This window comes from Pongo abelii, chromosome 2 (genome assembly GCF_028885655.2).
Source record: "Pongo abelii isolate AG06213 chromosome 2, NHGRI_mPonAbe1-v2.0_pri, whole genome shotgun sequence".
Taxonomy (NCBI): Eukaryota; Metazoa; Chordata; class Mammalia; order Primates; family Hominidae; genus Pongo; species Pongo abelii.
Window position 1 is genome coordinate 26,071,704 of NC_085928.1, and position 27,945 is coordinate 26,099,648.

The 27,945-nt window shown below is 39.8% G+C and overlaps 1 protein-coding gene across 4 annotated transcripts in view; it reads right to left on the reverse strand.

Moving 5' to 3' along the window:
* Positions 1-1,493: 1,493 nt before the first annotated feature.
* Positions 1,494-27,945, reverse strand: part of TMPRSS7 (transmembrane serine protease 7) — a 43,543-nt gene continuing 17,091 nt past the window's right edge. For all 4 annotated transcript variants that reach the window (XM_054551530.2, XM_063721775.1, XM_054551528.2 and 1 more), the window contains 9 exons: positions 25,933-26,039; positions 21,163-21,299; positions 19,463-19,570; positions 16,597-16,707; positions 8,681-8,797; positions 7,593-7,764; positions 5,869-6,137; positions 4,135-4,271; positions 1,494-2,101 (listed from right to left, as the gene is read on the reverse strand). In XM_054551530.2, coding sequence (XP_054407505.2) covers positions 1,931-2,101; positions 4,135-4,271; positions 5,869-6,137; positions 7,593-7,764; positions 8,681-8,797; positions 16,597-16,707; positions 19,463-19,570; positions 21,163-21,299; positions 25,933-26,039 — 1,329 coding nt within the window. In that variant the 3' untranslated portion in view covers positions 1,494-1,930. The remainder of the gene's footprint in view (positions 2,102-4,134; positions 4,272-5,868; positions 6,138-7,592; positions 7,765-8,680; positions 8,798-16,596; positions 16,708-19,462; positions 19,571-21,162; positions 21,300-25,932; positions 26,040-27,945) is intronic.

Consider the following 27,945-nt stretch of genomic DNA (forward strand, 5'->3'; position numbering starts at 1 on the left):
GAGATCACAGACTTATGCAAAGGTTTTCATGTATTTTGTGAAGAGCAATTCTATGCCCTAGAAATGACCATAAAGTAAAAAGTACAACTCACCTTGTATATAGGTCACAGCCGTCCAGACAAAATAAATGTAGATTATAAGAACTGTCAGCCTAATTCGCTCTTCTATCCAGTGGATTCAGTAGCCAAGTCCCCCCTTTTGAATTAGTGGTACACTTGGCCCTCTGAATTGCACTATCATATAGCCAGTTTACTGAAACCTTTGGGGCCCATTCATAGAGGTATTATTAAGATGCTTTATCCTTAATCTGCGGGAACAGTCTTTTAACAAATCAAAGTATGTTCTATGAACTGAAAAATTTATCTGGCCTGGGAGATGACACCTTTTGCTCTCTCTGCTTTTGCTGTTACATTAAGATTTTCTAAGGTTCTGTGCATTATTCTATTAATAGACCCTACCTGATAATAGTATTTTTATTACTCCTTTGACTTTATAACAGGAAAACAAATAATATCACTCTTTTTTCTGTTGTTTTCACTCATTTGGTGGTACTGTCAATTCTAGCTTCTGTTAATGAAAAGAATATTCTGAAATCAAGTATGAAACCTTCTAAATCAAGATAAAATAAATCAAGAACTAAGAGACATTGAGAATATGCTATGGGTTTACAACTATGTAAGGTATTATAACAGTCTGAAAGTAAAAGAAAGTCTCATCCACTGGGGTTTTAGAAAAGAACCAAAAGCCAAATGAAAATATTTCTGAAAAATTTCACTTTCAAAACAATCATTCAAAAATTTCTTTGCCTTTTTTTTTGCTGACCAGCATTACAACAATTTCATTGAATCTCATATACATGCTTTTGATTCAATTATCATGATGCTTTATTCTGCCATTTAGTAATGGTTGCTGTCAGTTTTGTTGGTTGGTTGATTGGTTTCTCTGTACACAACATTACCATGTGCCATGGCTGAAGATGGTCCACTATGATATGGTTAGATAAAATTGGTCTGTAAAGCAACAATATAGGTGCTTATTCTGTCGATAACTGAGTTTTGCTTTATTTGCATTTGCAAAGGAGATATTTTGTGCATTTAGTTTCTTGAAAATGCTAAAGGTCAGGTATGTTTTTTACTGGAATTTCTTATTTTAATAAGTCAAATTTACTCTAATTTTTATAAGTATCTGAACATGAATACGGACATAAAATAGGGATCCCTGAACATCTCCCTTATTTTTTTATTTTATTTTAGAGGCTTGGTTCATAACATTACTTTAGGTTTCTTCCATCTCTGAATCAATAGCCTTTTGTACTTAAGAATGAATATAGTTATTTCCTTGGGAAAGCTTTTTATGGAACACATATTAATCTGTCTTTCGATAAGTATTAAATGTATGCAATTTGACACTTCCAGTTGAAAAAAGTAAGGGACTAATTTTATTATTAAATGTACGCAATTTGACATTTCTAGTTGAAAAAAATGTAAGGGACTCATTTTATTAATAATTATTGCATCATTTTATTTATTTATTTATTTATTTATTTATTGAGATGGAATTTATTTATTTATTTATTGAGATGGAATCTCACTCTGTCACCCTGGCTGGAGTGCAGTGGCTGATCTTGGCTCACGGCAAGCTCTGCCTCCCGGGTTCATGCCATTCTCCTGCCTCAGCCTCCCAAGTAGCTGGGACTACAGGCACCTGCCACCACGCCCAGCTAATTTTTTTTTTTTTTTTTTTTTTAGTAGAGACAGAGTTTCACCATGTTAGCCAGGATGGTCTTGATCTCTTGACCTCGTGATCTGCCCGCCTCGGCCTCCCACAGTGCTGGGATTACAGGTGTGAGCCAGCACACCCAGCCAATTACTGTATCATTTTAAAGTATCTATTTTTAACATAAATCACAGTAAAAATACAACTGGTACAATTACAAAAGAGAAGGGACATATTTATGAATCCAGGGAACAAAGTTTGACACCCTTGTGTAAACACCAGGAAAGTTTCGTCGTCCACATCCATGTCCCCAGCTAACAATGCCAGTCAAGATCCATTTTCCATCACTTTTTCTTCGACAAGATAAAGGTCCACCTGAATCTCCCTACACACACAAAAAAATGTAAGTATAAAGTAAATTGGTCCCATGATCATCAGTTTCATCTTTATTGTATCTAATGAATTGCGTTCAAGAGTCCTCTAATGACATGTTTTTGCTTGGCTAATCACTGTGTAATTTGGGAAGTGTCAAAAACTAATGTGAAACTTCTATCATTTTATAATTATTCTTCCTATAATCAAACAGCTGCATTCATTAGACGAAACATGATTCTTTAGGCTAAGAATAACAGTGGAAGATTCTTACTGGAGAAAACAACTCTCACATAGCCCTAAACAAAGAATAAACCTCAATAATACTAGTGGTGATGGTGGTGGTGGTGGTGGTGGTGGTAACTGGTAATAGTAATAGTAGTAGTGAGGGCTAAAATTTATTTAGTGCTAGCTATGTGCTAAGAATCGTTTAAAGACATTTAATCCTCACGACAACCTTATGAGGCATGATTATCTTGGAAGGTTGACTTCTGTCTCTGGGCCATGCAACTTCAGTGATTAGCTCATAGCACCATGGAGAAGAAGGGACCCTGTTTAGTTAGGCAGGTCCAGTGAAAAAACTCTAACAACTACTGGTCCACAGTCATCACCAACAAATCACTCTCACTTGAGAGTCCTTTCTGATGTCTCAATTCCTCTAAGCAAAGGCTTAAACAATTCAAAGCATAAACATAATTTCCACAGTATTAGTCCTTTAAATTATAATATCTAGGTTTTATTTTCCTATTTTAGAGGGTAGATAATCTTGCAACTTACTCAGAGGCAACAAATTTGCCCATGTATCCAAATTATGATCTTATACCTGATTAGGAAAATTCCAACTAGTAGGGAAACTGGGCTCTTTATTTTAATTGTCACCACATCAACTCTACTAAGTTTAACAAGTAAACACTCGTGGCTGTGTGGAACAGGGCTGTGTAACTGACTAGCTATGGGAAGCACACAAAATAGAGTACCCTTAGCATTAGAGAGGCAAGGGTTCAAATCCCAGCTCAGACATTTACACTTACTAGCTGTATGACCTTGGGCAATTTACTTACCCTCTCTGTGCCCAGTTTCCTCTTCTATAAAATGAGGAAAAAAGAATGATTGGAATGAATTTATGTAAAGAACCTAGCACGGTACTTGCCACAAAATAGGAGCTCAGAAGACAGAAGTCATTATTATAGGATGAGTTTTTGTGGCACCATGGCTAAGCTTGTGGAAAGACGAAAGAACAGCTCCCACTGTCTTACTCACTCTCTACCCTCTAAATCGGGCATATCCAATCTTTTGGCTTCCCTGAGCCACATTGGAAGAAGAAGAATTGTCTTGGGCCACACATAAAATATACGAACACTAATGATAACTAATGAGCTAAAAAAAATTGCAAAAAAAAATTTCATGATGTTTTCAAAAAGTTTATGAATTTGTGTTGGGCTGCATCCAAAGCTGTCCTGGGCTGCATGTGGCCTGTGGGCCGTGGGTTGGACAAGCTTGCTCTAAATCATCTGTTTACTCTTTGGCAATCACATAGGTAACTGCATAGATTGGAATCTCAGGCTCCGAGAAATGTCACCCCAAAGGTGACTTCCAACTTTACCACTGCCAGGGGCCCACCCAGAGAACTACAAATGAGTACTCTTTGTCGCCTCTCCATTCCTCCCCTCTTTCCCCAAGCATATGCTTCAAAGGAATGAGTAAATAAAATCCTTCAAATTTTAGAAATTAAATGGCAGCTGCTAAGGAAATAGGAAATAAATTGGTTATAAGAAAATTATGGCAGAATGATGAATGCTGACCTCATCCTCTAAATATTGAAGGAAAATACATGGAGCACATTATAGAAAACTGAGTTCTATAGAATAAATTATTTCAACACCTCTCCAAGATCTTAGGCAATTGGATGATAAATAATATCTGAGCAGCTCAGGTGAATTAAGGGAAATACCTGCCCTGGTTATTTCCCAGTGTTATGTAGATTAAGTGAGAAAGCATTTATGGAAAGCACAACATGTTAGGCAAGGGAAAGGTACAATGACTTACTTTGCAGGCATCTCTCTTGCCTGACATTATGCCTGCACAGAGCATCCGAGAAGTGATGATCCCGTAGGTGGAAACACAGAGGGTTTGATCAATGAGCTCTACCTCCGCTTGCTGCAGAACAAGGGAGCCTTTATTATCTGCAAAACACATTGGAAGTAGAAATGATGTTAGTGGTAATGGCTACATGTATTCAGGGCTTCATTTGAAAAGTTAACACACATCATCTCCTTTTACCCTCATAGCAGCAATTCCTTGAGGTAAATTCTACTATTATCCTCATTTTGCTGATGAAGAAATCGAGGGCTAGGAGATTAAAGGGCTTGCCCACTGACACACAGCTAGCAAGTAACACAAGATTCAGACCCAAGGTCTGACTCAATTACTTGAACAACTGTGCCATATTCCTCACCATTTCCCTCCTGTTTTCAGTAAGATGATAAGTCAGCAACAGTTATTACTAATATCTACTATTCAAGAGAGCTCTTTAAATGGAGTAGCATAACTGACATACGGAAATCTCTGACGAGCCATAAAAACCTAACAGTTTGCAAATAGCTGTTTCACTTCCTTTTGAACCTACCTGGCTAAGATGATTCAGAAAAGTAAGTGCGCACACACATACCCAGGCTTATAAAGAAAACATCTCATGATAAGTTGGTTGGGCAGATGCTTTTCTCCTGTGATATATGACAATGTAATCAAAGCACTGAGCACAGTAACCTATCAAAGTTACAAGTGTTCACACAGTCAGCTACCTTCCCTCCTTGGGACCCTGAGACTTCAGTAGACCCAAGCTGGTGGTGTTACTACTTCAATCACTAAATGAAAGCACTGAGAAGCTGCCTTTGAGAAGCTGCCCACACTTTAGAGTGTCAAAACGAGGCTACAGGGTAAGGTTCAGGAATTACAGATGCTGTATGTGTCCTAAACCCTTGAAAAGGACGGCAAAAGAAGGTGAGGTGATCGAAAGATCAAGGGAAAATATTAGCAGTAGGATTTGGGGATACATTCACAAAGCATTGGATTCTTCCCCCTCACTATATATTCAGAATCCCACCTTGAATCCTGGACCATGAAAAACCTTGGCAGGGTAGATGTAGGGACTTCCCTACTATACAGCCTGATCTTTATGCATATTGAAAAGATGTCCTCTCCCATCAGAGGAATTGCAAAAAGGTATCTCCTTTGGGTGGACCAAATCCGAATCCTGGAGGTATAACCTCCAGACCTGAATTTCTGGTCTGGAAACTACGGGCAGTCTGAAGTTCAGCCCTCACTCTCATCCCTTGGCCAATTGCACAGGCACAGGACATACCCACATAGTCTTCCAGACTGTTGCCTATGAGTTGACATAGTGGGATGTGCATGTGTGTCCTTCTCTCCTTTATAAATGAATCATTTCTTTGAATGAAAAGGGAGGAATTGCTCCTTCTCTAGTGAATAACATAGCATGCCCTTCAGAGTTTGAAAAGGGCCCATGACTATCTAGTCGATCCTGCCTTGCTCATACACAGTCCTCTCCCTCTTTATAAGGTGAGCCCTGCTTCTTTTAAAGCAGGTGGATAGCATCAGTAAAAAGGAATAACAGTCCCCTCCTCCAATCCAACCTTCCAGAGTTGTGAGGAGGTTCAAAGGAGATGATATACACAAACCCTCTCTGTGAACCTAAAGCACTACATAAACACCTTATCATCCTCTGCAGGGAAGGGCATGACCATTCATTCATACACACACCTGCTTCATGTCTTCGCCCCCAGCCAGTTACCCAGCACTTCTCCCCACTGCGAACTCTCTGGCCAGCGGGAGGAATGCATATTGGCTGAATGAGCTGTTTCAGGGACTCAGGCCAGGCAATACTGAGCTGTAGCAAAGCAATATCATAATCAAAAGTCTGACTGTTATAGTACTCGTGGACCACAATTCTTCTCACCGGGGAGACAAACTTGGCATTCCCCTGAACATACATCCCAAGGTGTGCGGTCCATGGTGTGGGATCTGACAGCCTGATAGAACAGTAATGAAACATAAAGTTAGCAGCTTAAAGAACCACATATAGTTTGCAAACAAGCACTGTAAAGAGTCGAGGGCTGAAAAAGAAGGGCCTGACTTCCAGGGCGTTATTATAGTCACTGGCTCTGTCCGGGGACTATGGCAGAAAGCATAACTGTGAGCCTCCCTTGTCTCCCTCAAAAAGTCAGAAATGACATAAGCTGTATTAGGACTGGCAAGTAATAGAAAATTCACTCAACAATGTCCTAAGCAAATGCCTGGACATTTTCTTTCCACTAGTATTTCATGAACCACACACAGGTCAAGAATGTTGGTAACTAGAATTAATTTGTTACATTCTTCCTATTCATGCTGACAATGGCATTTGATGGAGAATCCTACTACCAAATTCAAATGATATGAATACCAAGATAGATTAGAAATCAAAGTGTTATAAGCAGGAATTTAATGAAATTCCTTCTGGCAAACTACTGGAAGCCTTAATGATCACTACTCTTACTGCTCAACAATGCCCATTCATAGGGTCACCAACTGCCATTCCCATCAGTCCTTCGAGAATCCCAATCTTGACCTCCAAGACCTTGCACAAGTCACAGAAGGACTTGTAATCTCCATGTGAAGCGTCCCTCTCCATCAGCATAACAGTGGGGTAAAGAGTGGGAGTCAAAAAAAAATAAGGAAGCCCCAAAATTTTGGTCACTAATCTGCTTAGCTGATGTCTCATGAGTGGCAATGGACACCCAGAGAAATATTAGGGTTAACACATTATTTGGAGCAGTTTCACAGCATTAGAGACTAATGATCAAACAGATGTGAAGCTATCTTAATAATTAACACAAATCCTATAATTTCCAGGAGAAACAAATATCCAAACTGTGTAACTTCATTGAAATACTCAAAAAAAATGCAGAATGAGAAGTGAATGATTTTTTTAACCTAAGATTCAGTAGATTCCAATAGTAAGTTTAAATTTTAAGTGAGGTTATTTTCTAAGATGTCCTCTTACCCTTAGCTGGAAGAACATCTATCCCATCATAATCCCATTGGTAAAGACAGACAGAGCCCTTCCAAAGCCAATCGTAATAGGCCTCTCCAGGATCCCCCTCCTATATTAAATGGGGATCTCCATTCTCCAGTCACTCTCCAGTGCCCATTTTTCTCCACATTCTCCACACATTCTCTTAAGTTTGCTCCGAGTTAAAAGCCCTATCTTATTTTCTCAGCCTTAGTAAAAGCCTATTCATTCTTGATGTTTCCTTTGTGCTCTTTTTTTATACCAATAATACCTAAAAAAAAAAAGTTTGTCACACACATGGGATCCAAAAAATGAAAGCTCAATTGAATTGATTGAATGTCCCCAACAGGGATCTGCTTCCCACAATTTGAGGACAGATATGTTGTCTGTGGCCACAGAGTGCCACTTGAGAGTAAGGACCGTGATGCCCTACCTGTTTCCATGAAAACAATGGGCTGCAGAAAGAAGCCACTCCCTGGAGATGACCGAGGCACCACAGTAGGCAGATCCAACAAAGTGGAGGCTGACCTGCCATGGCCAACCCCCCTCCAGGGTGTCTGTGCCTCCGATGATGCGGTGAAGGGTGGAGGAACTCCTGCTGCAGGCTTTGGTGGAGAAAGGGCATGTGATTTAAAGGTAGACTTGGAAGAAAAACTAGAAGTTAAGTCAGTTTTAGTGCTGGCTGGGAACTGACTCACTAGGTAGCAATTTGAAATCCCCTCATCTAGAGGACAGAGAACATGTGAGTCTGTCTGAAACCAATACAAACAAACCACTCCCTCCTTCCTGAAGCATGCCCTGACACAGTCTCTATACCACAATGCAGATGACAGGAGGAGGGGGACCTGCTGTAACAGCTGAACTGACATAAACAGCTGCCTATGGATTTAGATTGTCAGGTAAAGAGGAATGTAAATGAATTGAGAATTTCTTTGAAGTTGTGCTGATGTGACAGAAAGTATTTGGGAAAAGATTTATAAGACCTGGACAAATGAAAACCTACTGAGAAAACTAGTTATCAGAGCAATTGTTTGCTAGTGTAAATAGTATTAGTAAAGATGTATAATTCACATGTTGCCATATGGCCAATTAGTGGCCACATGACTAATAGGAGCATGTGGGAGATTAGTTATTGAGTCAAACCTAAAGAAAGAAACAGCACTTGATATTGTTCATAACATAAGGCATTATTAACAAGTCATCCACTGCGTTCCAGTTTCTATTTATTTTCTTACAGGGTTTTTTATTTAAGATCTTCTCCCTTGATTAAAATTATTAGAAAGTGAAAGTTCTCATTTTAAAAATTTAATTCATGAATGCTATTATCAAGAAGACAGAATCCATTCCAGAGTTTTTATTTCTGAGAAACAATTTCGGACTCAGTTTGCCAATAGTTACTATTCTTGTTTTGACTACAGCAACCTCGATCAAGGGAAATACACCAAGAAGGGAATGAAAATATAAAAAACAGGTAAACTGAAGAGGGAATACAGGAACCCAAAGGAATGAATTTCTACTCACTGCAGCCTTCTTCATCACTTCTATCTGGACAATCCACTGTCCCGTCACATTTTGCATTTTGTTTCCTAAAGCAAATATCATTGCCACACTTAAAAGTTCTGTTGTTGCATGGAATACCTAACAATGGATAAAAAAAGAAACAGCTTTCCTTAGCCAGAAACAAACTTGAGTGAATGAGATTTGAATGAATAACTCCAAACCCCATAAAAAATGGTTTAATCACAGGATTGGTATTTGCTGCTCTGGGATAAATGGCAGAGAGAAGTGAAGCAACCTCACAGTGATCTGTTTCTTCACCTAAGAAAAGCCATTTGAAGGCTGGCAGGCATATTTGTTGAGAATCAATCCAACCACCTCTTCTTTCTCCCACAGCAGGTGAGATGTGAAGAAGTGCGACATATTAGTGGCTTTAGGCTGTAGCCTCTTTGCTATTACCTTCTCTTATTCTCCAAGAAAACTTTTGAGCAAAAATCGCAGCCATGCTCAGTTATTTTATATCAGTAGGAGGCAAAATGGACAGACTTGTGAATAACAACACATTTGTTCACAACCTTGGAGGTTTGTTTCTGCAAGGGTGACAGTGGAACGTGTTCCATTCCAGTATTTGGCAAGTTCCTCTACATCAGGTCCTCTGTATCCTACAATCCTGAGCATCATTAAAAGCAAGTAAGCAATAAGAATCTGCCAGTATTACAAAAGAAACTACCATCAGAGTGAACAGGCAACCTACAGAATGGGAGAAAATTTTTGCAATCTACCCATCTGACAAAGGGCTAATCTGCAGAATCTACAAAGAACTCAAACAAATTTACAAGAAAAAAACAGACAATCCCATCAAAAAGTGGGCAAAGGATATGAACAGATGCTTCTCAAAAGAAGACATTTATGCAGCCAACAGACACATGAAAAAATGCTTATCATCACTGGTCATCAGAGAAATGCAAATCAAAACCACATGAGATACCATCTCACCGCAGTTAGAATGGCGATCATTAAAAAGTCTGGAAAAGGCCAGGTGTGGTGGCTCATGCCTGTAATCCCAGCACTTTGGGAGGCTGAGGCGGGTGGATTGCCTGAGGTCAGGAGTATGAGATCAGTGTGGCCAACATGGTGAAACCCCATCTCTACTAAAAATACAAAAAAATTAGCTGGGCATGGTGGTGTGCACCAGTAATCCCAGCTACTTGGGAGGCTGAGGCAGGGGAATTGCTTAAACCCAGGAGGTGGAAGTTGCAGTGAGCCCAGACTGTGCCACTGCACTCCAGCCTGGGCAACAGAACAAGATTCTGTCTCAAAAAAAAAAAAAAAAAAAAAGTCAGGAAACAACAGATGCTGGAGAGGACATGGAGAAATAGGGACACTTTTACACTGTTGGCGGGAGTGTAAATTAGCTCAACCATTGTGCAAGACGATATGGCGATTCCTCAGGGATCTAGAACTAGAAATACCACTTGACCCAGCAATCCCATTACTGGGTATATACCCAAAGGATTATAAATCTTGCTACTATAAAGACACATGCACACGTATGTCTATTGCGGCACTAGTCACAATAGCAAAGACTTGGAACCAACCCAAATGTCCATAAATGATAGACTGGATTAAGAAAATGTGGCACATATGCCTGGCTTGGCGGGTCCTATGTCCACAGAGCCTTGTTCACTGCTAGCGCAGCAGTCTGAGATCCAACTGCCAAGCGGCAGCCTGGCTGGGGGAGGGGCGTCCGCCATTGCTGAGGCTTGAGTAGGTAAACAAAGCAGCCAGGAAACTCAAACTGGGTGGAGCCCACTGCGGCTCAGCAAGGCCTGCTGCCCCTATAGACTCCACCTCTGTGGGCAGGGCATAGCTGAACAAAAGGCAGCAGACAACTTCTGAAGACTTAAACGTTCGTCTCTGACAGCTCTAAAGAGAGCAGTGGTTCTCCCGGCATGGCATTTGAGCTCTAAGAACGGACAGACTACCTCCTCAAGTGCGTCCCTGACCCCTTTGTAGCCTAACTGGGAGACACCTCCCAGTAGGGGCCAACAGACACCTCATATAGGCGGGTGCCCCTCTGGGACAAAGCTTCCAGAGGAAGGATCAGGCAGCAATATTTGCTGCTTTGCAATATTTGCTGTTCTGCAGCCTCCACTGGTGATACCCAGGCAAACAGCGTCTGGAGTAGACCTCTAGCAAACTCCAATAGACCTGCAGCTGAGGGACCTGCCTGTTAGAAGCAAAACTAACAAACAGAAAGGAACAGCATCAACATCAACAAAAGGGACATCTACACCAAAACCACATCTGTAAGTCACCAACATCAAAGACCGAAGGTAGATAAAACCACAAAGATGGGGAGAAACCAGAGCAGAAAAGCTGAAAATTCTAAAAACCAGAGCACCTCTTCTCCTTCAAAGGAATGCAGCTCCTCACCAGCAACGGAACAAAGCTGGAGGAGAATTACTTTGACAAGTTGACAGAAGTAGGCTTCAGAAGGTAGGTAATAACAAACTTCGCTGAGCTAAAAGGAGCATGTTCAAACCCATCACAAGGAAGCTAAAAACCTTGAAAAAAGATTAGACAAATGGCTAACTAGAATAAACAGTGTAGAGAAGACCTTAAATGACCTGATCGAGCTGAAAACTACGGCACAAGAACTATGTGACACATGCACAAGCTTCAGTAGCAGATTCGATCAAGTGGAAGAAAGGGTATCAGTGATTGAAGATCAAATTAATGAAATGAAGTGAGAAAAAAAGTTTAGAGAAAAAAGAGTAAAAAGAAACAAACAAACCCTCCAAGAAATATGGGACTATGTGAAAAGACCAAATCTATGTTTGATTGGTGTACCTGAAAGTGATGGGGAGAATGGAACCAAGTTGGAAAACACTCTTCAGGATATTATCCATGAGAACTTCCCCAACCTAGCAAGGCAGGCCAACATTCAAATTCAGGAAATACAGAGAACACCACAAAGATACTCCTCGAAAAGAGCAACCCCAAGACACATAATTGTCAGATTCGCCAAGGTTGAAATGAAGGAAAAAATGTTAAGGGCAGCCAGAGACAAAGGTCAGGTTACCCACAAAGGGAAGCCCATCAAACTAACAGCGGATCTCTTGGCAGAAAACCTACGAGCCAGAAAAGAGTGGGGGCCAATATTCAACATTCTTAAAGAAAAGAATTTTCAACCCAGAATTTCATATCCAGCCAAACTAAGCTTCATAAGTGAAGGAGAAATAAAATCCTTTACCGACAAGCAAATGCTGAGAGATTTTGTCACCACCAGGCCTGCCTTTCAAGAGCTCCTGAAGGAAGCACTAAACATGGAAAGGGACAACCGGTACCAGCCACTGCAAAAACATGTCAAATTTACAATTTACCATTTACAAATTACCATCGATGCTATGAAGAAATTGCATCAACTAGTGGGCAAAATAACCAGCTAACATCATAATGACAGGATAAAATTCACACATAACAATATTAACCTTAAATGTAAATGGGCTAAATGCCCCAATTAAAAGACACAGACTGGCAAACTGGATAAAGAATGATGAGTTAACAGGTGCAGCACACCAACATGGCACTTGTATACATATGTAACAAACCTGCACGTTGTGCACATGTACCCTAGAACGTAAAGTATAAAAAAAAAAGAGTCAAGACCCATCAGTGTGCTGTATTCAGGAGACCCATCTCATGTGTAGAGACACACATAGGCTCAAAATAAAGGGTTGGAGGAAGATCTATCAAGCAAATGAAAAGCAAAAAAAAGCAGAGGTTGCAATCCTAGTTTCTAATAAAACAGACATTAAACCAACAAAGATCAAAAGAGACAAAGAGGGCCATTACATAATGGTAAAGGGATCAATTCAACAAGAAGAGCTAACTATCCTAAATATATATGCACCCAATACAGGAGCACCCAGATTCATAAAGCAAGTCTTTAGAGACCTACAAAGAGACTTAGACTCCCACACAATAATAATGGGAGACTTTAACACCCCACTATCAATATTAAACAGATCAACAAGACAGAAGGTTAACAAAGATATCCAGGACTTGAACTCAGCTCTGCACCAAGTGGACCTAATAGACATCTACAGAACTCTCCACCCCAAATCAACAGAATATACATTCTTATTAGCACCACATCACACTTATCTAAAATTGACCACATAATTGGAAGTAAAGCACTCCTCAGTAAATGTAAAAGAACAGAAATCACAACAAACTGTCTCTTATAGACCACAGTGCAATCAAATTAAAACTCAGGATTAAAAAACTCATTCAAAACTGCACAACTGCATGGAAACTGAACAACCTGCTCCTGAATGACTAGTGGGTAAATAACGAAATGAAGGCAGAAATAAAGATGTTCTTTGAAACCAGTGAGAACAAAGATGCAATGTACCAGAATCCCTGGGACACATTTAAAGCGGTGTGTAGAGGGAAATTCGTTGTACTAAATGCCCACAAGAGAAAGCAGGAAAGATCTAAAATCAACACTGTAACATCACAATTAAAAGAACTAGAGAAGCAAGAGCAAACAAATTCAAAAGCTAGCAGAAGGCAAGAAATAACTAAGATCAGAGCAAAACTGAAAGAGATAGAGACACAAAAAACCCTTCAAAAAAAATCAATGAATCCGAGAGCTGGTTTTTTGAAATGATCAACAAAATTGACAGACCGCTGGCAAGATTAATAAAGAAGAAAAGAGAGAAGAATCAAATACACTCAATAAAAAAATGATAAAGGGGATATCACCACCAATCCCACAGAAATACAAACTGCATCAGAGAATACTATAAACACCTCTACGCAAATAAACTAGAAAATCTAGAAGAAATGGATAAATTCCTGGACACATACACCCTCCCAAGACTAAAGCAGGAAGAAGTTGAATCTCTGAATAGACCAATAACAGGCTCTGAAATTGAGGCAATACTTAATAGCCTACCAACCAAAAAAATTCCAGGACCAGATGGATTCACAGCCGAATTCTATCAGAGGCACAAAGAGGAGCTGGTACCATTCCTTCTGAAACTATTCCAATCAACAGAAAAAGAGGGAATCCTCCCTAACTTATTTTATGAGGCCAGCATCATCCTGATACCAAAGCCTGTCAGAGACACAACAAAAAAAGAGAATTTTAGACCAATACCCCTGATGAATATTGATGCAAAAATCCTCAATAAAACACACTGGCAAACCAAATCCAGCAGCACATCAAAAAGCTTATCCATCATGATCAAGCTGGCTTCATCTTTGGGACACAAGGCTGGTTCAACATACACAAATCAATAAACGTAATCCATCACGTAAACAGAACCAATGACAAAAACCGCATGATTATCTCAATAGATGCAGAAAAGGCCTTTGACAAAATTCAACAGCCCTTCATGCTAAAAACTATCAATGAACTAGGTATTGATGAAATGTATCTCAAAATAATAAGAGCTATTTATGACAAACCAACAGCCAATATCATACTGAATGGGCAAAAATTCGAAGCATTCCCTTTGAAAACCAGTACAAGACAAGGATGTGCTCTCTCATCACTCCTATTCAACATAGTGTTGGAAGTTCTGGCCAGGGCAATCAGGCAGGAGAAAGAAATAAAGGGTATTAGGTTAGGAAAAGAGGAAGTCAAATTGTCCCTGTTTGCAGATGACATGATTGTATATTTAGAAAACCCCATCGTCTCAGCCCAAAATCTCCTTAAGCTGATAAGCAACTTCAGCAGTCTCAGGATATAAAATCAATGTGCAAAAATCACAAGCATTCTTATACACCAATAACAGACAGAGAGCCAAATCATGGGAGAACTCCCATTCACAATTGCTACAAAGAGAATAAAATACCTAGGAATCCAGCTTACAAGGGATGTGAATGACTTTTTCAAGGAGAACTACAAACCACAGCTCAACGAAATAAAAGAGGACACAAACAAATGGAAAACGTTCCATGCTCATGGATAGGAAGAATCAATATCGTGAAAATGGCCATACTGCCGAAGCTAATTTATAGATTCAATGCCATCCCCATCAAGCTACCAATGACTTTCTTCGCAGAACTGGAAAACACTACTTTAATTTCATATGGAACCAAAAAAGAGCCCGCATTGCCAAGACAATCCTAAGCCAAAAGAACAAAGCCGGAGGCATCACACTACCTGATTTCAAATTATACTACAAGGCTACAGTAACCAAAACAGCACAGTGCTGGTACCAAAACAGATATATAGAGCAATGGAATGGAACAGAGACCTCAGAAATAACACCACACATGTACAACCATTTGATCTTTGACAAACCTGACAAAAACAAGAAATGGGGAAAGGATTCCCTATTTAATAAATGGTGCTGGAAAAACTGGCTAGCCATATGCAGAAAGCTGAAAGTGGATCTCTTCCTTACACATTATACAAAAGTTAATTCCAGATGGATTAAAGACTTAAATGTTAGACCTAAAACTATAAAATCCCTAGAAGAAAACCTAGGCAATACCATTCAGGACATAGGCATGGGCAAGGACTTCATGACTAAAACACCAAAAGCAATGGCAACAAAAGCCAAAATAGACAAATGAGATCCAATTAAACTAAAGAGCTTCTGCATGGCAAAAGAAACTACCATTAGAATGAACAGGCAAACTACAGAATGGGAGAAAATGTTTGCAATCTACCCATTTCACAAAGGGCTAATCTCCAGAATCTACAAAGAACTCAAACAAATTTACAAGAAAAAAACAAGCAACCCCATCAAAAAGTGGGCAAACGATATGAACAGACACTTCTCAAAAGAAGACATTTATGCAGCCAACAGACACATGAAAAAATGCTCATCATCACTGGTCATCAGAGAAATGAAAATCAAAACCACAATGAAATACTATCTCACACCAGTTAGAATGGCGATCATTAAAAAGCTGGGGAACAACAGGTGCTGGAGAGAATGTGGAGAAATAGGAATGCTTTTACACTGTTGGTGGGAGTGTAAACTAGTTCAACCATTGTGGAAGACAGTGTGGCAATTCCTCAAGGATCTAGAACTACAAATACCATTTGACCCAGCAATCCCATTACTGGGTATATACCTAAAGGATTATAAATCATGCCACTATAAAGACACATACGCACGTATGTTTATTGCGGCACTATTCACGATAGCAAAGACTTGGACCCAACCCAAACATCCATCAATGATAGACTGGATTAAGAAAATGTGGCACATATACAGCATAGAATACTATGCAGTCATAAAAAAGATGAGTTCATGTCCTTTGCAGGGACATGGATGAAGCTGGAAACCATCATTCTCAGCAAACTTTCACAAGGACAGAAAACCAAACACCGCATGTTCTCACTCATAGGTGGGAATTGAACAATGAGAACACTTGGACACAGGGTGGGGAACATCACACACCAGGGCCTGTCGTCGGGGGGTGAGGGCCTTGGGGAGGGATAGCATTAGGAGAAATACCTAATGTAAATGACGAGTTGATGGGTACAGCAAACCAACTCAGCACAAGTATATCTATGTAACAAACCTGCACATTGTGTACATGTACCCTAGAATTAAAGTATAATAATTTTTTAAAAAAAGAAAAAAAAGTGTTTTTAACACTAAAATACAATTTTTAAAAATTGAAAAAAAAAGAGAATCTGCCAGTATTCACACATGAACACACACACACACACTCACACACATACACACATTCCACCCCATTTAGAGTGACCAATTGTCCCTATTTGTCCCCTTGGGACTAAAGGGGTTCCCAAGACAAGGGACTTTCAGTGCTAAAACTGGAAAAGTTCCAGAGAAACTGGGACAAGTTGATTGCCCTAACCCCTAACCCATCAGAGGTATTTTTGTCCTGATTTAGAAGAGTTTCATAGGAGGAACAGCAGGGCACAGAGGACTCTCCCTCACTTTGAGTGCAGTTTTGCTCATCCCGGCCATTCTCACAGTCCCTGAAGCCATCACAGATGAGAGGGCCATGCTGCCTGAAGGAGCTGGTATTGCAGGCAGGTTGAGGGCTCACTAGAATAAAAAATAAAAACAGAAAGTTCATGAGCCTGAGATACCAGCTGGGTTCTCTGATGATCAGCAGTGCCAGTCTCAAGGTACAAATCATTAAGATGACCTGTAAAACAAAAAGTGTATTTTCCTCAAAACTGACACTTCCATGAGGAAAAGTAGGTGTTTAAACTTTGGTGTAATTTCTAGCACTTGTTTTGTCAGATCTGATTTTTGCTTTTGTATAAATGCATTAAACTCTGGTGGCTTGTTTATTTAGTTACAATTAAATTCATCATAGTAATTTATTTTAAGGGAGATAAAAATCATAAGCTGTGATCTAAATCAAACTCGTCTACCTTCTGAAGCAAAATAGGAGTGTCCTGAGATTGGAGATTTTGTCTTCTTCATCTCCGTACCTCAAGCCCCTGAACAAATAGTAGTTGTTTACTCAAGGTTTGTTGAATGAATTTATGAATGTGAGATCTTAAAGGATAACAGACTTTGGGTTTATGTGGCCCTGTGGTCTCTTTGGAATTATTTTGTCTGATGAGATCCATTTCCTGAATTAGGAAATATTCATGTAAATCTATCATGTTTTTCCTCTTTGGAATACTTTCATCAATTGCCTTTAGACCAGCAACAAGTACAAGCAAGCAAATTTAGAAAGTATGATTCCTTAGACATTTCTGGTTTTGTGAATAGTTATCAGTTTTGCTATCTGCACCTGTTTTTTCAGAGCTATCTCTTCTGAGGGCAGGTAGGAGGATACTGCTGCCCTAAAATTGTTCTTTAGGTCCCTGAGTATACCTAGTGGACACTTAGAAAATAGCTCCAAAAAATGGCACAATGAGGAATAATGATTACCAAAAAACAGTCCTTATTATAAATTAACAATAATCATTTTTGTTTGGAGAATCAGCACAAAAAATAATAATGTAAAAAAACCTCAGTCATTATATAATGATCAGTATTTATTTTCTTAAGAAATAGAACATTATAGATTTAAATAATTAATGAACCATAAGCTAAGACAAATTTTGTGTTTTGTCTTGTCAATTAAAAAAATAAGGTATAAACTAGGCATGGTGGCTCATGCCTGTAATCCCAGCAGTTTGGGAAGCCAAGGTAGGAGGACTGCTTGAGGTCAGGAGTTTTAGACTGGCTTGGGCAATGCAGTGAGACCCCATCTGTATGAAAAATAAAAAAAAGTTAGTGGCGTTGGTGGTGTGCGCCTGTATTCCCAGCTACTCAGGAGGCTGAGGGGGGAAGATCCCTTGAGCCCAGGAGTTAGAGGCTGCAGTGAGCTATGATCATACCACTGCTCTCCAGCCTGGATGGCAGAGCAATACCTTGTCTCTAAAATATAAATAAATAAAGTATATAGTCAGAGGTTATTTTTTATTAATATAATTTTTCACAATTAGATATAGCATATTAACTATATTTTTCCAAGGATAAGAAAAAGATTAAATAGCATCATCATTGTAACTGTATTTGATTTAAACACTCTGGACCTTCAGGAGAAACTGCCAATGGTGTCACATAGTCCAGTGAATTGTCCTTCCCATATTGCTCCCTGAAACTAGAGATAGATTCAGGAATGAGGTACAAATAGTCATGAAAAATTAAGACAGAGATTCTCACCCAAAATAAGAATCTCCAGTTACCCCACACCTTAGTCATCACCAATGTGATGTCAATACAAATTGTACAGGTTAGAAAAATAACAACAAAATTTTTTCTTTTATGGGACTGGCTGCAGTGGCTCATGCCTGTAATCTCAACACTTTGGGAGGCCAAGGCAGTCAGAATGCTTGAGGCCAGGAGTTTGACACCAGCCTGTGCAGCAAAGTGAGACATTGTCTTTAATAAAAATCTTTTAAAAATTAGTGATATGTGGTGGTGCACACCTATAGTCCCAGCTACTCAGGAGGCTGAGGTGGGAGGATCGCTTGAGTCCAGGAAGTCAAGGCTGCAGTGAGCTGTGATTGTGCCACTGCATTCTAACCTGAGTGACAAAGCAAGACCTTGTCTCAAAGAAAAAAAAAAGAAAAGAAAAGAAAACACACACAAAACCCGTTCTCTTTTATTTACAAACAACATATGGGATCTGGGCTTCATAAAGGAGCATGCTGAAAGAGCACCTCTCTGCAAATTCTGAGCTTCTCTCTAGATGGAGAATCTGTGCCTTCAAATAGGATTTCGGTGTTTAAGATTGTGGTGAATTAAATTCTTAGCCACAGATCTTTACTCCTTGTGGTAGTATTATGCACCCCAGTGTTACCATAGCCCCAAGGTGTACAGAGTGAATTTCCCTGCCCCTGACTTTGTTCTCAGGTATGTGACTTGATTTGAACAATAGAATGTAACACAAATGATGGTGTGCTGGTTCCAAGCCCAGGCCTTATGAGAAACCATGTGCTGCTGCTCTCCCCTCTTTTCCTTTTGCCACTGCCATGACTAGCCCACTGGCTCAATGAGGAAAAGAGCCATCAAAAGTAGAGCTGATTCCAATCTTGGAAGAACCAAGCTCAGGTGGACCCAATACTTGAAGCAGAGCCACCCATATGAGCCCAGCCTAGATTAGTCAGATCCCAGAAAATCCACAGATGCATGATCAAGAATAAATGATTGTTTAAGCCACTGGGTTTTGGGGTAGTTGGTTATGCAGTAATAGATAATAACTACAAAGACTAAGGATATATATCAGCAGCAATCATGGTCCTGAGAAGTTACTTATTCATAAGAAAGTCGTATTAAAAGCTTGAATACCCACCGCAAAACAGTTCATCACTTTCATCAAAGCAGTCATTTACTCCATCACAACGCTGGGCCTGAGGGACACATAAACCGGAGGAGCATCTAAAAGATCCAACAGGGCAGGCTATGGACAACAAAAAATAGAAAATCTTGGATAGATCCCTGAAATCACTAGACCACATTAGCAAATTTAAAGTGTGAAGTGGTTAGGGAGTTGGCAGGGTAGCAATAATAATTATATAGTGTCTCCATCAAATGAAGGCTGCCAGTCATTGAAAGACAAAAAAGCGGAACATAGAAGAGCGAAGAAGAAAGCAGTATCCACCTGGAGCTCTCTGTGAGCACTGCCTTCAGGTCATATGCACAAGCAAACTTCTACTATCTCCATAGTCTAGTCTCAGCTGGATGACTTTGTCATATACCTGAAGAATGTGAAAGTTGGAACATACCTAAGGGAACCCAGCGTTCCTAATGTGGAGTCTTTAGACAGCCCTAGAGAATCTTAAATTGACTTCTGGTGTCCCTGAATCTTCTGTGATCAGATGAGTTATTCTGTATGTCTTAAATTACATTTTCAAGTGAGCTGTGCTTCAAAACATATTAGTAACCACTGCTCTTATCACGTTGGACCTAGAGAGATTACTTACTGGCCTCGAACCCAGACTCCTGCCCCCTACCTCCCTGTCCATTAATCTTTCCTCTTCAACCAGGCTTCTGATTAATGATCCATTCCCTGATTCAAGATTCATTCCTGATCTTGAATCATTCATCCTGAGTTTGTAGGTAAACATTAGAGAAATAATGAATCCTTCCTCCCCTTGTGCAAAAGAATGGGGGAAAGTGTATGGTAGAGTGAAACACTATTTCAATGGCACATGATGGAATGGATGAGATGCTGGAAAATAGTTATGGTTTGAAAAAAAATTAAAAATAAAACAGCTTGCTTTATCTACCTGTGACTCTGCTGGAAACTGTAATACTCTGATATTCAGGATGTAATATTCTTAATCTAGAATAAAGTCTATTAGAGATTGGCAAAGAAGGACATGGTCTAAAGAAATGTTCTCTCAAGTCATATCCCTGTGGACTCTTCAGTGGGCAATCTTTACTTTTTCCCTCTTAAGATGGGTCAAAGATTTCCTGAGCATGTCATTACCCACTCTCTGTAGTTCTAATGACTTCCCTCACACATTGCCTTTTCTGATGAGCACTTCCTGGCCACTCTTCCAGTAGTTTTCAGTATGAATTTCAAACTCAATATTCTGAGGGCTGATATTTGAACTCCCTCCACCAAACAGCTCTTCCTGTGCAAACACAGGCCAAAGTGAGTGACAAGTGTTGGCTTTGGATCCACTACATGTTGGTGTAAACATCATATTTACAGAGAATGATGGCTAGCAAGAACTACAAACCAATACATGTCTTGTTTTTAAGGAATAATGTGAGAAATTATTTTTCAACTATAAATCAGTAATATTAAAAGGTTATATGATTTCTTTAATAATTCAAAGTATAGTAGTAATAAATATGTAATCTTATATATTTGTTATATTTATTTGTATTTTATATTTATTATTTATTATAGAAATAAGTATGTAAAAGGAAATAGCAGAAATAAAGCAGTATTCATTTCTTAAATTCTCACAGTTTAGAATTATAAAATGTTATCCACTATGTAAGTATTAAGTTTTCCTAAGGAGGTGATCCCAGGCTTACGCTGACTGATGTTGTAACTGCCATATTCTACCAAAAGTGGCTTGTCTGAAAGCCTTGAACTGCACTGGAGCTGAATGTGAACCAGAGGGCTGGGCACTCGAAAAATTGTCTGATGATCCATGTAGGAGCCACAGTACCTGAGGAGACAAGAGTCGGGGAGAACACACAGCTTGAGGTTCTGTTGACTGAATTCCTATTCATGGTGAATTCTCGAACACTTTGGTCATTTGGTTTTCACAAACAGAGATGCGTATGGTAGAGCTAATGGTAGTTATTCATTCTAGGCCATGTGACTGTGATCAAGTAACTTCTGCCCTCTTTATTTTCTCCTCTGCTTAATGGAACAATAATAGTACCATTGACCTGTTGCTTTCCTCACCATCACTTATGATCCAAAGAAATATGGATTTAATTCTCCCAGTTTTCTCTCCTTTTACAATGTGAAAACCTGTGTAACATAAGAATTGCCTGCTTTTGTCAACAAGCCTCTCTGCCAAGCAAAGTGGAGTTCATTCGATCAGGTTGAAAATATGCAAAGAATTCCAGCAAGACTAAAAGCAAAAGACAACATTATTTCAGTCTAAATTGAAATCTGACATGCACATAAGGGCTTGTCCTTTGCAAAATTTCAAAGAATTAATGTCTGTCTCCAATATTTCCCTACCCTGATTATTTTTTCTTACCTCTCATCACCTAATGCCCCCCAGTATCCTTTTGAGAAAATATCCCTCCTGTTAATAATTCTCATTACATTAGAACTGTGGTTAGTGGAGCATACAGTATTATTATATTGCAGGCCTGTAAGTTAGTCCACCGCCCTGTGTAGATGAGGCTCTTCCCACAGAGAAACCTGCAAGATCTTGATGGGAGACAGCAGACACAAGGCTTGGGGGTAATTGTTGCGGGAAGTCAGGGACCCTGAATGGAGGGACCAGCTGAAGCCATGGCAGAGGAATTTCGATTCTGAAGATTTCATGGACATTTATTAGTTCCCCAGATTAATACTTTTATAATTTCTTACGCCTGTCTTTACTGCAATCTCTAAACATAAATTGTGAAGATTTCATGGACACTTATCACTTCACCAATCAATACCCTTGTGATTTCCTGTGCCTGTTTTTACTTTAATCTCTTAATCCCATCATTTTCATAAGCTGAGGAGGATGTATGTCGCCTCAGGACCCTGTGATGATTGCGTTAACTGCACAAATTGTTTCTAGAGCATGTGAGTTTGAACAGTATGAAATCTGGGCACCTTGGAAAAAGAACAGGATAACAGCAATGTTCAGGGAACAAGAGAGATAACCTTAAACTCTGACCGCCGGTGAGCCGGGTGGAACAGAGCCATATTTCTCTTCTTTCAAAAGCAAATGGGAGAAATAACGCTGAATTCTTTTTCTCAGCAAGGAACATCCCTGAGAAAGAGAATGCACCCCTGAGGGTGGGCCTCTAAAATGGCCCCCTTGGGTGTGGCTGTCTTCTATGGTCTAGACTGTAGGGATGAAATAAGCCCCAGTCTCCCATAGCGCTCCCAGGCTTATTAGGACGAGGAAATTCCCGCCTAATAAATTTTTGGTCAGACCAGTTGTCTGCTTTCAAACCCTGTCTCCCGATAAGATGTTATCAATGACAATGCATGCCCAAAACTTCATTAGCAATTTGAATTTCGCCCTGGTCCTGTGGTCCTGTGATCTCGCCCTGCCTCCATTTGCCTTGTGATATTCTATTACCTTGTGAAGCACGTGATCTCTGTGATCCACACCCTATTCATACACTCCCTCCCCTTTGAAAATCCCTAATAAAAACTTGCTGGTTTTATGGCTCGGGGGCATCACAGAACCTGCCGACATGTGATGTCTCCCCCGGACGCCCAGCTTTAAAATTTCTCTCTTTTGTACTCTGTCCCTTTATTTCTCAACCAGGCCGATGCTTTGGGAAAATAAAAAAGAACCTACGTGACTATGGGGGGCAGGTTCCCCGATAGGTAATGACCTCCACTGGAACCTGTGATGCCAATTACTCTAGGCCCCTAAAGCACTCGGGAAACAGGCATCTTCCATGGATCAGACACTGGCATTCAGGAGCACAGATAACCTATGATTTTAAGGATTAAAGGAGGAAAGCATTCACGTGTTTTTCAGGAAGAGCCTTTCTCAATTGGCTGAAGTACAGGAACTGATAACCTGTTAGACCAATTCCTGAGGTATGAGGAAGAGATGGCAAATGCAGATATCCTTCTGGCTAACTGGGAGCCAGGGTCTGAGAGGCACCTGAAAGCCAAGCCATGCCAAACTTTTGGAGTCAGAGTTGGCCATCTTGAGATCAGAATCCTGTGCTCTTAAAAACATGCTGATTATGTTATCTGAATCTCATAGTGATTTTCTTTGTGCTCACCATTAACATTTAGTAGAGTTTCCTTGCAAAGATGAGCCTTGCTAGGCGTGTTAAGGGGAATCAAGAGGACAGAGATCACATGCTTGGGCTGGAGTTTAAAGGGGGAGAGTACGCAATGGGGAATAATGGTGGCTTATGAAATGAAAGTTTTAAAACTGAGAAACTGGAGAAAGCCAGCAAGAGTCAGTTTATATAGACAGACACATGACAAGTGAGGAAATTCAGACATAAAGACGTGAAATAACTTGCTAAAGTTCAAATAGCAAGTAAGTAAAACCAAGATTTGGATGCCAACTGGCCCGATGCTAAATTCTAGCACACCAAAGCAGTTCTGTCCTGCTAAATCTTTGTAAAAAGGCCATCCATTTCTTCGGGGTTCATATACCGCAGTCCAGCTGCCCTGAGCATTCACACCTCACCCCCAGGCTGTCTAGAGGAGATCATTACGCTTCTTCCAGTCAGGATTACTTTTTCCTTCTTCCCCATTATAGCCTCAATTTCCTTAGGCTAACTGCTCAGCAAGGTGTATAGTTAGCACAATTAAAGCTTTTCCTTTTTACATGAAAATTACTTGATAATGTGAAGGGCTGGCATTTTAAATCCTGAGGGTAAAGAAGCATCAAATGAATCTGACAGGATTTCAGCCAGCCCACAAGCCTAGTGAAGAACTGGCCCTTTAGGAAAGGATGGGGCCGAGAGAGCTTTCCTGGTATTGCTTGGGAGCAGATCCTGCTGCTACTTAGGCAGCAATAAACATATCACAGGTCACTGTTGTGATTTAGGGATAAAATAGTCCCTCATTTTCAAAGCACAGCTTTGTCATAGGCTTACGCCTTCACGAAAGATTTGTAAAGATTTGTTTTCTGGATCTCTATTTTAATTAAATAACAAAATGCAGTATCTTTAAAGCCTTGGGGGCATGTTCTATAGTATTTATCCAACAAGTGTCATTTCAAAAACAATCTTGTTATTCATATTAATAATAGCTAGTATTTTTTGCTTTGTGGTATACATGATTTCATAAATGCAAACCAAAAAACAAACAAGAAAAAACTTATTAAGAATCATTACCTCATTTCACCAACCAAAACTCAAAGAAGTTAAATAATTTGCCCTAGTTAATGTAGCTACTAAATGATAGAGCTGTAACTTGAACCCAGGTCTTCTGACTCCCACAAAATAGAGCCCCAATTCAATTACACTCCCCAAAATAATACAGTCTGCATTTTAATAATGAATCCAAGAATGTCCTTAAATTTGATAAAGCCTATTCCAGTGAAGACAGGACCAGTTATTTTGCAAGTAGTCTGTCTAAAGGAATTGAAAGAAGTTTGTTCTGAAAAAAGCACTTAGAAAGGGAAGGTTTCACTCATAGAATAACAATGAGCAAAGAAGTAGCAGGCAAATCCTTTAACTTAACAGAATTCTCTGAAAGTGAACTAAGAAGCTATTCTGTGGTCAAGACAGGGCATCCCGTATTTTTGAAAACCTATTCAGGGGCTGGGTGTGGTGGCTCATGCCTGTAATCCTGGAACTTTGGGGGGCTGAGGAAGGTGGATCACTTGAGGTCAGGAGCTTGACACCAGCCTGGCCAACATGGCAAAACCCCGTCTCTACTAAAACTACGAAGATTAGCCAGGTATGGTGGTGCGTGCCTGTAGTCCCAGCTACTTGGCAGGCTGAGGCAGGAGAATCGCTTGAACCCAGGAGGCAGAGGTTGCAGTGAGCCAAGATCACACCACAGCACTCCAGCTTGGGTGAGAGAGCAAAACTCTGTCTCAAAAAAATAAAAATAAAAATAAAAATACAAAACTATTTAATTCAGTGCCTATTTAATCTGTTATAGATTTAGAAGCAAATCAACAACAACAATTAAGGGACAAATTAAGAGTGAGAGTAAGCACCTAGTACATTGGTTCTAGAGCCAAGTAGATTGGTTCTAGCCCTAAGCCCCTAGATTTCTGATTAGCTTCAACCCATTTCCCAGTCTCAGGATCCAGCCAGGCCAACTGGGACTTTCCTACCACACAGAATTGGTCAATGGTCTCTAACACTTTTTTCCAGCAGAACCCCAATTTATTATACTCCCCCATGGATCCAGGATTTGAAAAACTCATCTGCCAAATACTCTTGTGAAGTGTGGAATATACATATCTGTAGCCCAGCAGCAGAGAGCAGTGGTGGGGCAGGAGCCCTGAGACATGGGTTTGAATCCTGCCTCCATCACTCATGAGCTGCATGGCCTTGAGCAAGTTACGTAACTCCTATATCCCTCAGTTTCCCTGACTGTAAATGGTAAAGCGCAAACTCTTTGAGGACAAGGAACACACAGCTATGAGCCTTTCATCAGATGCCTCACATATGAAAATCACTTACATGTGCTCATTAATTTCCCACCATCCATGCTCACAGCCTTTCATACTCTTCTTGGTTATTGAATAGTTATAGAATTTCAGTGCTATGCCAAGAGTTGATAGAGAAGTCTGTGAAAATAAACATTCAGTCAGAAAAAAACGCTTCAATCAAAGGATGTATTTACTTATTCCCTTGGCTTGTTGTTTCAAGGTCATTCTACTCCTTGTGCCCTGTGGCCCTTAGCGGGGTAAACCAGTTCTCCTGAACAAAGCGGGATAAGGAGGAGGGCGTTCTGAAGAAGGAAGCAGGCAGCCATGTATTCACGGAGCAGCTGCTGGGTCCCAAGTGGAGCGGGGTGACTTGAGACTTATCAGCATCTCTGGGTTTCAGTTTCTCCCTGTTAGTGTGAACTTAACTTTAATAACACCCACTAGTTAATGAGTGCAAACACCTTCCTCTTTTAATGTACATATGATACAGCTGATTTAAAGCATCATTCAGATTCTTTAGATAAAGGAGAAATGAATCAGCCTCCTCTTCATATTAAATTCAGTATTTCTGAAGGCTGTTAGTGAGTCACCCCTAGATCTTCTTGGAAGACGTCAAAAGAGAAAGCTGCCTACGTGTATGAGCAAACACGTGTGTGTGTGTGTGCATGCACCACTCCATGCACACACACACACACACACTATGCAACTGACTTTTTTGTTGCATTTTGTGGTATACATCTGTATTATGTCTGATATGACAAAGCTTTAGTTTTGATTTTCACTTTGACCCAGGAATTATTTAAGGAATTTTTACATTTAAGAGAGTCAAATTTGGGTTCATCCATTTTTAAGCTTTCTAATTCTATCTTAGTTGAATAAGAGTATCATTTATAGTGCTTTAAATTTTCTAAATTTTGTGATCAAATTTATGAATGCTTCATGGTCACTTTAAAAAAGGAGTAGTCTGCTTATATATAATATGAAACTTGTGTATGATATTCAATATTTAATATTCCTTATTTATTGTCCACTATCTCTGTCATGAATGAAGAGACTTAAAATTCCTTATTTAAGCATTGCCCACTTCTTTGCTTATGTTTTTTACTTTTCTCTATAAAATAATTTTTATAGAGACAGGGTTTCACCACATTTCCCAGGCTGGTCTCGAACTCCTGGGTTCAAGTGATCCACCCGCCTCAGCCTCCAAAAGTGTTGGGATTATAGGCGTGAGCACTGTGCTTAGCCAGCATTGCCCACTTCTCTCTTTGTATTTCCACTTGTTTTTGGTTTATGAGTATTAATGCTGTTTCATTTGCTGCATAAACAATTGACGTAATTAGATCTTGTGGATCATCATCTTTATCATTATAAATTGCTTTTTGTCTCGTACTTACAAATCAGGGATATCGTTGCCCTGATTTCAGTGTTGCCTGGTACTAAGATTGTGAACTCTGCTTTTTGTTGTTTATACTTGCCTGATACATTGCCCATCCTTTTTGTTCAGCCTTATTGAGTTGCTTTTTAGTTCATTTTGTCTTTTGAAAATAACATAAAGTTCAGTTTTAGGTAATACTTTGTAATTCAATCTTACTGTCTTTTTCTTTAGGTGAATTTTACCCATTACTTGTATTGCTCTGAAAGACGTTTGGTTTTAGTTATGTCATCGTATTGTATGTTGTGCTGTGTGTGTGTGTGTGTGTGTCTGCGCAAGTGTTTGCTTGTTTCCAATGTGCATTTGAATAGAGTAAACCACCCTTCACCTACTTTTGAGGGAGAATGAATCAGGCACTTTATGTTTCTCACTTAAACATCACAACAACTCTGTTGGGCAGGTAGTGTGAATCCCGTTGCACAGAAGAAAAAACCAAGACTAACCAAGATAAGTAACTTTACCAAGGTTAAAAAATGCAGAGCACAGATTCAGACCAGCCCTGCATGTCTCTGAAGGTCACCCTTTTCCCGGTGTATCAGGCTGCTTGGATACCAACATGGGGGTCTCAATCGGAAAAGGATTGTCTTATGTTTACCGAAAACCCAGGGCTCA